General features: G+C 38.2%; 1 protein-coding gene across 2 annotated transcripts in view; it reads left to right on the top strand.

Annotated features, from left to right (window-relative positions):
* The first annotated feature begins 14 nt into the window (after positions 1-14).
* Hspa4 (heat shock protein family A (Hsp70) member 4) overlaps positions 15-16705 on the top strand; it is a 45777-nt gene continuing 29086 nt past the window's right edge. The window contains exons 1-4 of one of the 2 annotated variants that reach the window (XM_005335753.5): positions 15-359; positions 12096-12153; positions 14286-14426; positions 16412-16534. In XM_005335753.5, the coding sequence (XP_005335810.1) occupies positions 253-359; positions 12096-12153; positions 14286-14426; positions 16412-16534 (429 nt within the window). In that variant the 5' untranslated portion in view covers positions 15-252. The remainder of the gene's footprint in view (positions 360-12095; positions 12154-14285; positions 14427-16411; positions 16535-16705) is intronic. The other variant, XM_013363120.4, reaches the window with a different exon arrangement.

The raw sequence follows: 16705 nt of genomic DNA, 5'->3' as shown, positions 1-16705 counted from the left end.
TTTCGAGATCTTCTCCGCCCCCGCTACCGGCGCCCCCTCTACTGCCGCTAAGCCGGAGCCGGCCAGAGTAGTGCCCTGCGCTGCGGTCCTCCTACGAAGGACGTAGACGCTCTCGTGGACACCTGCCCGTCCCTCAGCAACCTCGGTACTCCAGCCCACGCGGCCCACTTCTTCCGCGCGCCAACCCCGCCGGGGTCCGTGTCCTGTCTCGGCGGCCGGACCCGGGCCCGAGCCCGAGCAGTAGCCGGCGCCATGTCGGTGGTGGGCATAGACCTGGGCTTCCAGAGCTGCTACGTCGCTGTGGCTCGTGCCGGCGGCATCGAGACGATCGCTAACGAGTACAGTGACCGGTGCACGCCGTAAGTGTGGGGCTGGTCAACCTCATGCACCATGGTGGGGAGGTAGCACTTGCTCCAATTTGCTACCCTCTCAGTTTGGGGAATGCGGGCCTGAGGGTCGCCTCCGTTCCCGGCTAAGGGCCTAAGTGAGTGCCCGGTAACTCGTGGCTGTGACCCACCCGCTTTGCTTTGGGTCTGCGGCAGACACGAGGCCTTTTCCGCGGGCTAAATGAGGCCTCTGAGCCGGTTCTCTTTCTAGCGCAGGATGCGGAGAGGGAAGGCAGGCCCAGAAGGTAGGATGAGGCGATATTCTTTTTGTGGAGGGTGGAGGTCAGGCTTAGGGCATGTCTCGGACCTTTGCACACAGCAGGCACTTAATAAAAGTTAATCTATTTGAATGGGTTCTTGATATTGTGGACCGAGAGACCTTGGAGCGGTCGGGGCCCCACGTGAGTGGGGGCGGGGCGGTGCCCGGACGAGGGAGTCAGGGGCACTTGAGGTTCAGGCTCTGGACCGACCCGGCATCTTGAGATTGGGGTGGCAAGGATAGATAGTAGAAAGGGAGTTAATAAAAATAGATTCACTCTTGATATCATTGTGTTCACTTTTTTTCACATCGTTTCTGACATTGTGTTATGTTGGGTCATTTGCTCAATCTGTGCATGTCTACTCCTTCATAACGTTGCACTTCACCATAGCACATTCCACCGGCTGTTGGCCACAATTGTTATTCAATGACTCAAGGGCTCACTTTGACTTCTATAACCTATACTAAGTTATGGGACCAGTACAGACAAAGCTCTGAGAAGGTGACTCAGCCAGGTCTTTCCTTGGTAGGAGTAAAAGAACCTTTTGAATACATAGATCAGTTTTAGTTCGTTGCCTTCCCATTTAGGCAAAATCTGTAGGAAACTTCAAATTATTTCCAAATCTCAATGTGGCCGTAGAAGGCTTTCAGTGTTTTGAGGTCCCTCATTTTCAACTTGAATTTTTATCATACTTCTGTAGCAGGTTTCTAACCAAAGTAGATTCTGTGTAGTACTCATTTTTTTCCACTAAGAAGGCTAATAACGTTTCTCTTCTACTTGTCAAATTTCTGACCCCCGCCCCCTTTTTGCCCGAAAACCCATTCCACAACTCCAAATGGTAGCTTTGGTGCTTCTTGCCTTAGGTTTTTTTTTTTTTTTTTTTTTTTTTTTTTTGGGAGCCTGGGATGGAACCCAGGGCCTTGGGTATGCAAGGCAAGCACTCTACCAACTGAGCTATATCCTCAGCCCCTCTTGTCTTAGTTTTCTAAAACAGTTATTAAAACAGCTTTTTTGAGATATTCTGTAAGAGTTGGGGTTACTGGTGGAGCACTTGCCAAGCATGCATAAGGCCCTGTGTTCAATCCTCAGCACTGAGGGGGAAAAAATAACTGTTAACTCATTGGAAGTGTACTATTTGATAGTTTTTATTGGGGTATTCACAAAACAGTGCAATATCACCACAAACAATTATAGAACATTTTAATTTGTATTCCTCTACATATCAAAAACCCACCCCATTAGTAGTTAAACCCATCCCCCCTTATGTTTTTAATAATGGGTAATTTATTTTTAAATTTTTATTTTCTTTGGTACTTAGAAATGATGCTTTAACACTGAGTTACATTCCTACTCTTTTTTAATTTTTTATTTTGAGACAGGGTCTTGTTAAGTTGCTGAGGCCACGAAGTCTACATTCCTCAGCATCCTAAGCTGCTGAGATTAGAGGGGTGTGCTACCATGCCTGGCAGTTTTATTTTTTTGAGAGGAGATCTTGCTGTGTTGCTCAGGCTGCCATAGAATTCTGTGAGCTGCCTGCCTCAGTGACTGGAGCAGCTGAACTATAGGCAACCATAATTTTGTGTATTGTGTATTGCTTTTAAAAATTTTATTAAAGTTTGTTTATAAGCATTTTATCAGTACTTTTTTTTTTGACATTGTGTTTTTTTTTTTTTTTTTTTGGTACTGGGCATTTAACCCAGGGGCACTTACCCGCTGGGCCACATCCCAAGCCTTTTTCATTTTTGAGACAGGGTCTTTCTGAGTTTATTAGGGCTTCACTAAATTGCTGAGACCGCCTTTGAACTTGTGATCCTCTTGCCTCAGCCTCCCTGAGTCCTGGGATTATAGGCATGCACAGGTTGGAGTTTTTTTTTGTTTTTGTTTTTGTTTTGCGGGGTTGGGGATTGAAACCAGGGCTTTATGTATGTGAGGCGAGTGCTGTACTGCTTAACTATATCCCCAGACCTTCTGAAGAAATTGAAAAGGCTAGAATATTGAGTTATGCATGTAACTTCTTGTTCCTTATCTGCTTCAAGTGAGATAATTTAGCTCCGAGGAACACACAGAGAGAATCTAAAGTATTGGAAAGAACAGTGTTTTTGTCTTTTCTTTTTAGAATATCTTATCTATTTTTTTTTTAACTTTAGACAAACAGAAGATGCAACAGTAGTTTCATCATGAGTTCTATTTGAATCTGAGGGAGTGTTTACAGATGCAAAAGAAGTTAGTGTTCCTGATGGCAGTTAAATTTGCTTTAAAGAAGGTTGGGGGTGTAGCTTAGTGATAGAGCACTCTTATAATATGTGCAAGGCCCTGAATTAAATCTCCAATACCTGTTCCCCCTAAGAAAATTGTCTTAAAGACAAAGGTGCCCAGGAACACTCTGTAATTGCAATAAGAAAATACCATATAAATACTTTTTTCCTTATGTTTTCTATATATCTTCCTTCAACACTGCCAATACAGAGGAATGTCATATATTCAAGTGACTTCGCAACTATGATTTTTTTTTTTTTTGGTACCAGGGATTGAACTCAGGAGCACTTGACCACTGAGCCACATCCCCAGCTCTATTTGCATTTTATTTAGAGATAGTGCCTCACTTTTGCTGAGGCTTGCTTTGAACTCGCCATCTTCCTGCCTCAGCTTCCTAAGCCCCTGTGATTACAGGCGTGTGCTACCATGCCTGGCTAAATGATTATTTTGATTAAGTTATATTTTGTGTTGGAGTCTAAGTAGAAAATGGGAGCAATAAAAACTTGACTTTTGTACAGGTTGTGGAAGAATGAATTTAGATCTCGTAGGTGTGCAGAAGCTGCATGATATAGATTTTTTTAGTGTGGGAGTGGAATTAAGATGTAGGTCCTCTAGGGTTGAGTATGATGGATGTACCTTATTTCAAACTGTGGGTATGACAAACTGGATTGTTTTTGAAGAGCCAGTGGAGCCTTAGCCAGAAGAGAGATTTGCCTTTCAACCAAATTCAGGCTTCCTTCATTTTTCCAGATGTTGAGTGCCACTAGTGGCGGCCACTGTGCCTAAGGAGTAGAGTGATAAACAAGTTCCTCCCATTAGGGACATGGCCAGTGGAAAAATCCAGATACTAAACAAAAGTATATAATTACTAACTGGTAAGAACAAGGTGGAAAAGTACAGGATATGATAGTTTAACAAGGACACCTAATTTAAGTTGTATGTGGGGTGGAGGTGGAAGGTGCTCTTGAAAGAAGTGCCATTTGAGACCTAGAGTATGAGTAGGAGTTGACCATGGCAGTTATGGTGGTTTTGAGTAAGAACTGTTTGAGGCAGAAGGAAGAGCAAGTATTAAGACCAGAGTAAAAAAAAAAAGTTTAGCATACTTGATTAGAGGAACATGGCTGCCCTTGAGCCACCTGAGAAAAAGGCGTGAGATGAAATGAGGAGTTAGGAGTTAGATGAAACGAGGAGGGCACACTAGATTATGGCAGGACTTTGTAAATTATATAAAACATTTTTATAATAGGTTCACTGAGATAGATATAAATATATAAATATAAAATAAATAAATATAAATTAGATCACTAAGTGATCTAATTTATATTTATTTTTGTGTGTCTGAGGAGAATGGATTTGAGAAGGGGAAGGGAAGTAGGTTGATTGTACTATTTTATGTGGTGATTGATTTACACTAGTGTGATATAGGAGAGAAATATGGGACTTTGTGATCATTTTGTTTTTTTTTAAATTTTTAATTAAAAAAAATTTTTTGTAGTTGTAGATGGACAGAATGCCTTTATTTATTTATTTTTATCTGGTACTGAGGATGGAACCCAGTGCCTCACACATGCTAGGTAATCAATCACTCTGCCACTGAGCTACAACCCCAGTCCTCATTTTGGGGTTTTTAGTTGAGTGTTCGGGTTGAGGTTTTTTTTTTTTCTTTTTTTTTTTCTTTTTTGGTGGAGGGCAAAGGGTATTGAACCCAGGGATGCTTAACCATTCCCAGGAATGTGACTTTTTAAATATATTTTTAATTTTGAGGCAAGGACTCACTGAGTTGCTTAGGGCCTTGCTAAGTTGCTAAGGCTGGCTTTGAACTCATTATCCTCCTGTCTCAGCTGTCTGAGCTGCTGGATTACAGGCAGGTACCATTGCACACTGTAGATTGAGATTTTTTTTTTTTATCATAGACTTTGGATGAGATGAGAAACTATTTCTGTATTTAGTTGGATTATTACTGTAGAAAGGGTACAACTTCAAAAGCTTCTTTTAGAATTTAGAATGTTTGGATTGCCAAATGTTACAGAAATTAACTGGCCCATACTTTGCAAAAATTAACAGATTAGAAATGGGATACTTTTTTTGTACTTGGGATTGAAACCAGGAGTACTTAAACACTGAGCCACATCCCCAGCCCTTTTTGTTTATTTTGAGATATGGACTCATTATGTTGCTTAGGGCCTTACTAAATTGCTGATACTGGCTTTGGACTTGTGATCCTCCTGTGTCAGCCTCCTGACCTTCTGGGATTACAGATGTGTGCTACTGTGCTTGGCTAGAAATTAGCTACTTATGAAAATAATTCTGTGGATTGTGTATACATTATCTTTTTTTTTTTTTTTTAAGTGGGTAGAGGGTACCAGGGATTGAATTTAGGAGCACTCTACCACTGAGCCACATTCCCAGCCCTATTTTGTATTTAGAGACAGGGTCTCACTGAATTGCTTAGTGACTTGCCTTTACTGAGACTGGCTTGGAACTAGTGATCCTCCTGCCTCAGCCTCCCAAACTGCTGGGATTACAAGCATGTGCCACTGCTCCCCGCTCACTTACAATTTTGATGTTTTTCAAAGTCAATGAATATGTTTGCCTTGTTAAATATGTAATATTTTAAATATATGGCTATACTATATTTTCTTCAAACAGATAATTTCTAATTTTTTAAGCCATTACAAATAGTTCTCAACTATTTACATTTGCATTTTAAAAATTTCCTTGGATTGCCAGAAGTGAAATTGCTTGGGCAAAGGATATGCTTAAAGTTTCAGATTGTATTGCCAGAATACTTTACAAAAGTATAAGGCATTTTTATTAGGAGTAGAAGTGATTTCTCTACTTCATTGGAGGTTATGAGGATTATGAATTAAAACTATATAATTCACAGCTTTTTCTTAGTGCTTAGAGTAATGCCTGACTGCCAGAGTATTTGCTAATGTTGCTATAACTTCTTGCATTTTTATGAATGCTGTTACTGGATGATATATAAGGACACTAAAATGAAAGCTGGGCGTTTCAAGTCTTAGTTATATTCTTTTTAATGTGCACAGTTTATTAAGTAAGAATTCCTTGTATTTTAGGAACTGAAGATCCCAAAAGCATGATTTGCTTGGTGTTTGATATTAACTTTTTGATATTTTTTAGTTCAGGGCTAAGGAAGTAACCAGAGAGTACTCTGATTTAGGTAGTATTCAATTCCAGGCCAGTTTTGCCTACAGCTGCTTATTACAGGTTCTCTGAAAAACTGATTTTCTTTACCCCTTAAGAGAAGGTAAATTAGAGCAACGACTGCCCTCATATCCTGGAAGTAGTTTTACGTAAAATAAGCTTATACTTGCAACTACCTTTTAAGGATTTGTTTGACTGCTGCTATTCATAATAACCCATCAGAATGTGCATAAATATTTGGTCAATAGCATCTTTTACCCAGGAAAGGGAGAACAGTACTCTTCTCTGGTTGAAAAAGGGTGCTGTTTCTATGACTTAAAGTTTAGAACATAGGGGTCTCAAATGGTGAGTTAACTTCCTATACTGTTTCTCTAAGAGCAAAGTGGGTGAATACTCAAGGTTTGCACAGCATTGGATTTTTGTTGTATGGAGTAGAGAGGAAATATGAGGTAGAGATTCCTGCTGTCTATTAGTATAACTGATCTAGGAGGAAATATGAATGACAAAAAGCAATAGTACATAGAATAAGAGTACAATTACCTGTGAGGTTTTATGCAGTCTTGAAATCCTTTGTGCAGAGGAGAGGTAAATAGGTGTTGGGGTTAAAGTACTGAGGAAAGATAGGAGTGGGACTTGAGTAGATGGGATAAGAATATTGGGAGGACAGGACTGGGATAGTCTGAAGGTATGAAGTAGAGTTGAATTGAATTTTACAGGGTCTGGTAGAGAATTTGGAGTCTGATACTCTTTTAATTTTGAATCCTGGACTTGAATGCTTACTTAATTATCTTGACTTGAATCGGTTCTTTAATTATAAAGTGGGTCAATAATAGTTATTTTCTCAGAGTATTTAGGAGTATCAGATGTAGAACACTAATACACTGCCTAGCATATGAAGGCGCTTTGAAATCTGTGGGACAAGGGAGCTTGACCTGCTAGGATGAAAGAGGCTTCTTGCCACAGGGATCGTATGCAAGCACCTTGTGAGTGGGAGGTAGTTAGATTTTCTTTGAATATTCTTGTGATACTTGTTCATGTCCAAATTCTGAGCATTTATTGAAGGAGGAGTAAACCGAAAAGGGCATTTCACTTTTTTTTAACAAGTATTTATTTTTTAGTTATAGGTGGACACAATATTTTATATTTATGTGGTGTTGGAGATCAAACCCAGTGCCTCTTGCATGCTAGGCGAGCACTCTACCTCTGAGCCACAACCCCAGCCCTCACTTTTTTTTTTTTTTTTATTATTAGGATTGCATAGGAGAGTTTACCTAAATGATAATAATGGCCATCTGTGGTGGGGTGAGGGTTGTGGAATTACAGGTAATCCTTATTTTCTTTAAGATCAACCTACCTATCTTTCTTTAGTTCTTTCACGTTGAGCTTAGGGTTATGGATCAGTGGTAGAGTTCTATGCCTAGCATGCATGCAGCTCTGGGCTCAATTCATAGTACTGGAGAGGAGGTTGGGAAAGGAAGAAAACTTTGAACTAAGTCGCAGTATTGGCACTAATAGGCAATTTAATCTTCTCAGGCCTTCTATTCATTTAAATATGATGTGTAATATTAATTTCAGAATGCTTCATTTGGTGCTGTTTTTCATGACTCACTTGGCAAATTGATCATATTACTTTTAGGTTTTTTTTTTTTGTTGTTGTTTTTTGTTTTTGTGGTGCTGGGGATTGAACCCAGGGCCTTGTGTATGCAAGGCAAGCACTCTAACAACTGAGCTATATCCTCAGCCCCTAGTTGTTTTTTCTTAGTGGAAGATTTTAAAAAGCCCCGATCAATTATTTTAAAGATGGCTGACTAGATTTTTTAAACAACTTTCAGAGTAAACTAGTTGATATATTTTTGTTTGAAACCTAGTCTATGGATTCATTGTAACTATAACAGGTAATATTTTTTTATTTATGATGTGCCAGTCTCTGAGATAAGCCCTTTAAAGGTGGATCATCAAATTTAATATGTGGTATTCCGGGGGCTGGGATGTGGCTCAAGCGGTAGCGCGCTCGCCTAGCATGCGTGCGGCCTGGGTTTGATCCTCAGCAGCACCACATACCAACAAAAATGTTGTGTCCGCCGAGAACTAAGAAAAAATAAATAAATGTTAAAATTCTTTCTCTCTCTCTGTCACCCTCTCTCACTCTCTCTTTAAAAAAAAAAAAAAATTTAATAGGAATACCACATATCAGATAGCTGCTGTAATTTTCGTTGTTCAGAGAAGATCTGATCGAATCTCATAATAACAACAGTATCACACAGCTGGAAAAGCAGTGTGCACTGAGTCTAGAGCTTGAAATCTACTGTACATATGGTTACATGGCAAATGGAAAAGCTATGCATTTCTCGTTCTAGTGCAGTAGTTGGATTATTGTTAGGGAACTTTTTTTAGCCTATTAATAATTGATGTACTGATTATGTTGATGATTTTGTAAGATGGTAAGTAAAGTGAATTTTTCCTAAATTGAAGTTAGTACTTGTTTTGAGATTTAATTGCTGTGTTACATAGTGGTGATTGAGTTCCATTAGTGAGATTTGATTGCTTTGTAAGGAGTTGGGCATTGTTTGGAATTTATATGCATAGACCAAAAAAAGGCAGTTGAATCATTTGCTCCGAGACATATTTTTTTTTGGCTCTTCGAGATATGAAAAACACTTTTTACTGTTAATGACAGAGATGTAGATTTTAAAAGTAAGTAAAAATATTTCGAAGAGAATATTGTCTGGAGCAATACTATCAGTCAGTATGTTCTAATAGAACATTCTGTGATGAAGGAAATGTTCTGTGTTTGCATTGTTCAAAGAGTAGCCACAAACCATACTTACAAATTGAATACTTGAAATGTGGTCAGTGGGACTGAATTATTTAAGTTTAAATAGCCATATGTGGCTAATGGCCATTTTATAGCACATGTTCATGATCTAATACCTCATTTTATTAAATTACATATTTTGCATTGAGACCTGATAATGCATGTCATAACTAGAAAGCTTCATTAAACAATACATATTTTACATGGTAATACATACTGGTGTTTAAATCACTGTTAATGATGTCTCCTGACTCTCAAGTTAATTTTTTTTTTTAAGTTGTAGGAAGACACAATGCCTTTATTTTTATTTATTTTTATGTGGTGCTGAGGATTGAACCCAGTGCCTCACCCATGCTAGGCAAGAACTTTACCACTGAGCCTCAACCTCAGCCCCATCCCAGTTAATTTTAGATTCACACATAAATTGTGAACTGTTTATAAACACTGTTTCAGAAGAGGAAGCAAATATGTTAACAATCATAATTCAGTTTGTGGTTAGTGCTAAGTAGAAGTGAAGTAAGTCTGAAGAGCTACAAATGGTTAATTTTTATTTGGGTAGGGAAGGCTTTACTAAGTAGGTGATGAGAACAATTAAAGGACTGGAGCAGTTCAGGTGTAAAGTGATTTTTAGCAAACCAGGAAGATTTGGAGATCTTATTCAACTCATGTTGGATAACTGTGGGTGAGATACAGTTGGAAAATGGAATTGGGTTGGGATAGGAGAGGACTTAGGTTCCATATTAAGCAATCTGGACTGTGTTTGTTGGTAGGTAGTTTTGTCTGGAAGATAACTTGCTTCTATTTATTGAGGTAGAATAGGAGATTAATAATTCAGCAGGATTTATAGGAAAGCTGGGGAATATTAATTTTTTTCTAGTTGTAGGTAGACACAATACCATTACCTTTATTTATTTACTTAATGTGGTGCTTAGGATTGAACCTAGTGCATCACCTGTGCTAGGCAAACGCTCAATTGCTGAGCCACAACCCCAGCCCCGATATCAATCTTTTTTTTTTTTTTTAATTCTTAGAACTAGTAATTTGGAGGGGAGAAAAGTTTGAAAAAAGGACTGCGGGAAATCATTGAAGATAAATTGACTATAGTTATATGTTGGGGTTGAGATCTTAGGTGGTATATATATGTATATACACACAACTTAGAGATGAGATTTGGTGGTTTTTAAAAAGATGTAGGTTTGCCAAATATTGTGCTTAGGCTGGGCTTCCTTTTTGTAATGGAAGGAGTGGAATGGGTAAGATTGCATTAGACATTTTTCTTTCCTTTTTTTGGAGGGGGGGGTTGGTGGTGGTGGTGGTGGTTACCAGAGATTGAACCCAGGGGCGTTCAATCTCTGAGCCACATCCTCGGCTCTTTTTAATTTAGAGGCAGGCTTTGAACTCGGAATCCTCCTGTCTCAGCCTCCTGAGCCATGCTGGGATTACAGGCATGGGCCACCACGCCTGACCCTTCAGCCCTTTCTAAAAGGCAACATGGGTTGTGATAGGAGAGCCCTTTAAGTGGTATTCAGGAGACTTTATTTATTTGTGTAATTGGTGGCATATTTGCAGACAAACTGACTTGACACCTGTGTTTTTGAGGGACTACCTCCTGCACATTTTTGGCCAAAGAGTTTAATATTCAGGCTCATGAGCTCTAAGGCTATACCATAGTCTCCTCCCAGGTTAATCCAGTAAGCATAAGTCTGCAGTTTTGGGAGTCTGATTTATAAGGGTTCTTAGCCTATTGGTTGGAAAGGGCCTTTGAGGTCCAGAGAGGCCCAGCATTGTACCAGTTTGCACAGGGCTTTTGAGTTTTATGTCAAACAGTTCTGAATTAACAGAAAGGTAATTTAATGTAGTCATATTTGGACCAAGGTAGTATGGCTCCAGAGCACTTATTCTTATAGAGTTTGCTGGGCTGGGAGAAAGAGAGTCAGTGCTGGAGTGTAAAGTATGGCGACATGATTTAGAGTTCTGACTCCATTGCTTGAACTTCGGTAAGTTTACTTGTTAATAACATTTTGAACTCAGTTTCCTCTCCTGTAAAATGGGGATAAGATAGGGCACATCTGAACATTAGATGGGGTGGTGTATAGAAGCAGTTGATAAAGTAAGAACAAGAAAAAGCTTACTAGCTTGAGAGGGAAATTGACTCTGGAAACAGTTGTCTTAGGATTTTTTTGGGTGAAATGGGTGAACTTTACCATATTTTAATTTGAGAGAAGGCAGCTACTAGAAAGGGAGATGACACTAAAGAGCATAGAGCAGAGTTCTAAAGGGGTTAGAAAGAAAAACATGGAAGCCATAACAGCATGAGTATCAACTCTCAATACAACTGCCTTTTTAAGTTTAAACACGATATTTTTACCTTCAAGCAGGTTTCAGTTTTGCTTTCTAAAAGAAGTAACATAGATCAAACTGGTGTATGAGTTGGTGATTTGGAAGAATGTGAAGAATTGGGGATGAAGTTTTTTGCCAGTAATTCTGAGTCTTTGGAAGCTAGTTCTAGAAAAGTTTCTTTTTACTTACATGCGGTAGGCAGGAGTTGTTTTAAAGGTTTTGTAGCTGATTTTGCGTATAATCCCAATGACTGGGTGAGGCTGAGTCAGGAGGATCGAGTTCAAAGCCAGCCTCAGCAAAATCGAGGTGCTAAACAACTCAGTGAGACTAATAAATGAATAGTTTCTAAATAAAATAGAAAAAAAGGGCTGGGGATGTGGCTCAGTGATTAAGTTTGAGAGTGGTTAAGTCGAGTGCCCCTGAGTTCAATCCTCGGTACCAAAAAAAATTTTTTAGACAATAAATATATAAATATGTTCTTGATGAAGCTAGAGGCTGTCTTAAAAACCAAAGTGTTTACTTGATACATTGATGTGAGAGTACATTATTTTACATTAGGATTTTGAACACAAGACTTGAAAAATTAGCATGGTGGAGACTGCCTTGTCCACTTCTCTCTGTAGTATTCTAGGCAGGTGATTACCACATTGGACTTATGTTCCTATTTTTAAAATGACAGGCCTTATTCTAAGAAGCAGCCTATTACATGGGCAGTATTCCTCAATAGAAAAGTCAAAAATCATAGACATAGTGTGTACTGTTTATTAAGATATATGGCTTTCTAGGTGAGATTCAGAAATCTTGCCTGCTGTAGTTTTGGATGTAATATTGCAGTAAATTTGATTCTTAAATGTTTGTTTTATCTTCTAGGGCTTGTATTTCCTTTGGTCCTAAGAATCGTTCAATTGGAGCAGCAGCTAAAAGCCAGGTAGAGTTTTTCCTAAAATGACCTATTTCTCTGGTTTGTCTATCCATTAGTTCGGCAGCTAGAATCTAGACCCTAGGTATATAGCTGACAAAAACAGACCTGATTTCGTTTCCCGTATACTTGAGTGGGAGGCAGATAACTTTAATTAACCATAGTAGTATAATATGGTCAATATAAACTGCTTAGGTGTATTTTTACTCATTTTGTTTAAAGCAAGGCTTGTTTGATTCGTGATATTTTAAGTGCTCTTGAAGTATGTCTTTGTTCGGCCTTTCTACTTATGTTTAAGGTCATCGTTGCTATTGTAATCAAGTTTTCTAAAGGAAGGAAAATATGGCTCTAGAAACATTAAAGGATTTGACTTCAGTCCTTGAAACGTTAGACCCTTTAGAGCAGCAAAACCCCAAGAATTTCATAATTCTGAATGTCTAAAGTATCTGTAAAATGGAGTTGCATGTTTGATTTTGTTCTGGAGCAACATGTAAAGTGAGTAACTCCCCTTTTGGATTAGACAGAAAATTTAGGATCCTAAGAATGATGCTTGATCAGTTGGTTTTTAATTAAATTGGGTGTTTTATACACTTATTTGTAGAATGGTTAAGATATTTTAGGTGGCAATAGATAGCAAATATAGTGCTGTTTTCAAATTTGTTTTCCTAAAATTCCAGTGACTTCTTCCTATTTTTAAACCTGTTTTCATTATTGAGAATAGTTATTGTATTAAACTGAAAGTCCAATTCTAGGTTAACACAGTTACTGTGATATAGTTTCTTTTTGGCAGCTTTCTCAAGCAGAGCCTAACATTGGCGGCCTTACTTGTTTTACAAAAGAACTGTGTGCCCTTTGACATAACTGATGCAAAAGAATTCTGTAATATCTCCTGTGAAGGACTTCTTACATCTTCAGTGTTGGGAGGAGAAGCTAGTAAATCTCAAGCACAAGTTCATTCTGGTATTTTAAAAATGTCTTTGCCAGCATTTTTCCCCTATAAGTTATAGTTTAGTTTAGAATTAGAAACTGTAGATATGTGAAGTGTGTGCCTTACCACTGAACTACATCCCTAGCTTCATGGTTAGTATTTTAATGTGACTGGGCATCGGTAGTGCTCTCCTGTAATCCCAGCTGCTTGGGAGGCTGAAGCAGTAGAATTGCGAGTTCAAAGCCAGCCTCAGCAAAAATGAGGTGCTAAGCAACTCAGTGAGAACCTGTCTCTAAATAAGATATAAAATAGGGCTAGGGATGTGGCTCAGTGGTTGAGTGCCCATGAGTTCATCTTGTTACCTCTCCCCCCCCAAAAAAATTAATGTGTATACTTTCTAATCTCATAAATGTGCTTTCCCTGTAAGAAAGTGTACAGCATAGTATGTCTTTTCAGTTGTCTTACTTCTTGTATGATAAGACTCATTGTGTGGTTGTGCCTTAATTTGTTTTGCCATTTTCCTGCTTTTACAGGAGCATACAGGCTGTTTTCCAGTCTTTTGCCTATTGTTTACTTATTTAATTTTGACAGAAGAAAAAAATACTTATTTCTTTTTTAATCCTAAAACTCTGATTCCACAAAAAGGCCATTACTTTTCAGTTTTTTGCCAGTTATTAATATTTTCCCAGTATTCCAGTATCCTTTTCCATTAATCTTTCTGTCCTTTGTGTAATATTTTTTCTTTACAGAACTTTTTTTTAAACTAGAATTTCTGGATTAGCATATATTGTTGAGTTTGTACCTAGAAAGTTTGAACCACTTTTAAAAAATAACAATTATTTTAAAAACCTGAGGGGGGAAAAAAAGTTTGAACCACAAACTTTGGACCATTTTGAAAAACTAATATTTATTTTATGTAAATGTTTATTAGAAGTTTAAGAACAGAAAATATTTTCAAAATGTAGTGACCTGACATCACGGAGGAGCAGGAAGAGCAAGAAAAGCTGGATTCTGGCTTCAGCCCTTCCACCAGGAGACCCATGTGCCTCTCTTGTCCTTCATTTCATATGTTAATGGCTTCTGTTGAGAAAGGTTGAGTGTTTGAAGAAAACTGAAACAAAGAAGAAAAAACTTTATGAAGTTAAAATGATTGTTGAAAATTAAAAAAAGTAATTAATAGTAGTTTTCTGTATTTTGATCTTCTTTTTCTTAGATAATTTCCAATGCAAAGAACACAGTCCAAGGATTTAAAAGATTTCATGGCCGAGCATTTTCTGATCCGTTTGTCGAGGCAGAAAAATCCAGCCTTGCGTATGATATTGTACAGTTGTCCTCTGGATTAACGGGTATAAAGGTAAGGTTCTCAAAATAATACCTCATGATTAAAAAGCAGTATTTTATCAGCTGAGTGGTATATCAATACCTTTCTAATATAAATTGTATTAAAAATGCTTAGGAAGTGGCTGGGGCTTTGGCTCAGTGGTAGTGCACTTGCCTGGCATGTGTGAGGCACTGGGTTCGATTCTCAGCATTGCATATAAATAAATTAAAAAAAAAGATCTATTAACAACTAAAAAAAATTAAAAAATGCTTAGGAAAAACTTTTGCTGATAAAAGATCATTTGACATTTTTGAATGATCTGGATTTTGGTTGGGAGACACTGGTGATGCTGTTAATATGCGTTGGAGACCTGGGTAATGATGGTTTGAAGTTAACACAGTGTTGCTCTTTGTCCTGCTCACTGAGGCAGTAGACTTTATAGTGTGATTTTTTAGGAAATGGCTTGTGGAAGAGCAAGCAAAATAATCAATATTTTTAAAGTTGTTAATCAAGTAGGTGGTCATAATCTTGATGATGGGAGTTAGGTTGGAAAGAGTTTTTTTGGGGGGGATGATTTTGGTCTTTATCCCTGGGACAAGTAGAGAAGTCTTTTTGTGGAGCAGTATTGAACAAAACGGGAAAGACTAGGAGATGAGTAGGGTAGACACAGCTGCCTCTTGTATTCAGAGGTAGAGTGCAGTTGAGTTTTTCAGGCATTGAGTTTAGAGAGATAATTGGTATTTGAGATGCCTCAGTTGAAGAAATAAGAATCATGAGAAAAGCCTTGAAAGTGAAGAGATGGTGAGAAATGTGAAAACAAGATAGTTGTGCTATTGTAGCTGAGAATTTAGTCAAGTTTAGAAGTGAAAAATTAAAGAATGTTCACTGGGTTTACTTAGGATATCTGTGGCAACAATCTCAGGACAGCTTGAATGGCATAGCAGGGAATGAAACGGGTGCAAAAGAGAAAAAGGAAAAAAAGGGAGATTGATGAAATGAGGACTATTTACCAATAAGAAATAGGATGACTATTGGCAGCTTGAGTTACAAACATTGTAAGAAGTCGAGGAGGAAAGAGACTAAGAAAATCTGGAGTACCTTGTCTAAGGGGGAGGAGTTGACTAAGAATTCAGCTTACAGATAGAAAGGGGGCAATTTAGAAAGGGCTCAGTGAGAGGACATTTCCCCCATCTTTGTTGTGCAGTGGGGTGAGTAAATGATAGATTTAAAACCATGATCAGGTTTTTTTTTTTTTTTTGTATGATGCTGGGGATTGAACCCAGGGCATTGTGCAATGTGAGACAAGCACCCTACCCAACTGAGCTATATTTCCAGCACTCCCATGGTCTGTCTTGATCCAGCTGGGGAGTAAAGAGAAGATGTCATTCAAGCTGAGTTGGGGTAGCACCTAAAAAAAGACAGCAACATTTTCTGTTGGAATTATAATTGGGAAGTATGGTCATGTGGGATGTATTATTCTGGGCATTAATCTAGGGTATGGCTTTATTTTGAAACTGAAACAAAACCAAAAACTCTTGTTGATTAGTTATTCTTTAATTCAGCCAGTGTTTACTATGGGTGTCCAGCTGTGGGGCAAATTAGATAAAAACCATTTCTTTAGATTAGGTTGGGTTATAACTGGGGAGATGAATAATAAGCTAATTACGTAAACAAAGTAAAACACACACAATATGCCAGATGGCAAAGTAGTTCCCACTACCAGCCCTCTCTCCTGGAGGGGCAGTGTGGGTCATGGTGAGCTATACCACTTTGCTTCTGCATGGGTAATTGTCTTAGGTTTTGTTTTTTCCATTGGGGCCTTCCATTTTCAAGTGTCATGTTTGGAAAGCATGTTTATAAGCTAAAGTTGTCTTCAGGTTTGCAAAATTTAGCTTTCTTCAGTTCCCTTTTGAGATAGTGTTCCGTGGATAATGTGAGGCACTGTTCGTTTTAGATTGTTAGGACTAGGACATGAGGAAATACAGCAAATCTAGATTTCTTTTGTTGTTTTCTTTCAGGTGACATATATGGAAGAAGAGCGGAATTTTACCACTGAGCAGGTGACTGCCATGCTTTTGTCCAAATTGAAGGAGACAGCAGAGAGTGTTCTTAAGAAGCCTGTTGTTGACTGTGTTGTTTCGGTAAGTTTGATTCCTAATATGATTTTAGGAACTTGAATCAAAAAGCAAAGAGAAAAATGCTGTTAATTGCAAGTAAAATTGTTTCTGTCTCCATTGTAATGATAATTTTAAAAACTCAACTAATTTTCATTTTCTTAAGTATTTTTTTCTGCCTTCTAGCTCTTGCTTATT

This window comes from Ictidomys tridecemlineatus, chromosome 1 (genome assembly GCF_052094955.1).
Source record: "Ictidomys tridecemlineatus isolate mIctTri1 chromosome 1, mIctTri1.hap1, whole genome shotgun sequence".
NCBI lineage: Eukaryota > Metazoa > Chordata > Mammalia > Rodentia > Sciuridae > Ictidomys > Ictidomys tridecemlineatus.
The sequence above is the reverse complement of the archived record's forward strand: the minus strand, read 5'-3'. Positions and strand labels throughout refer to the sequence as shown.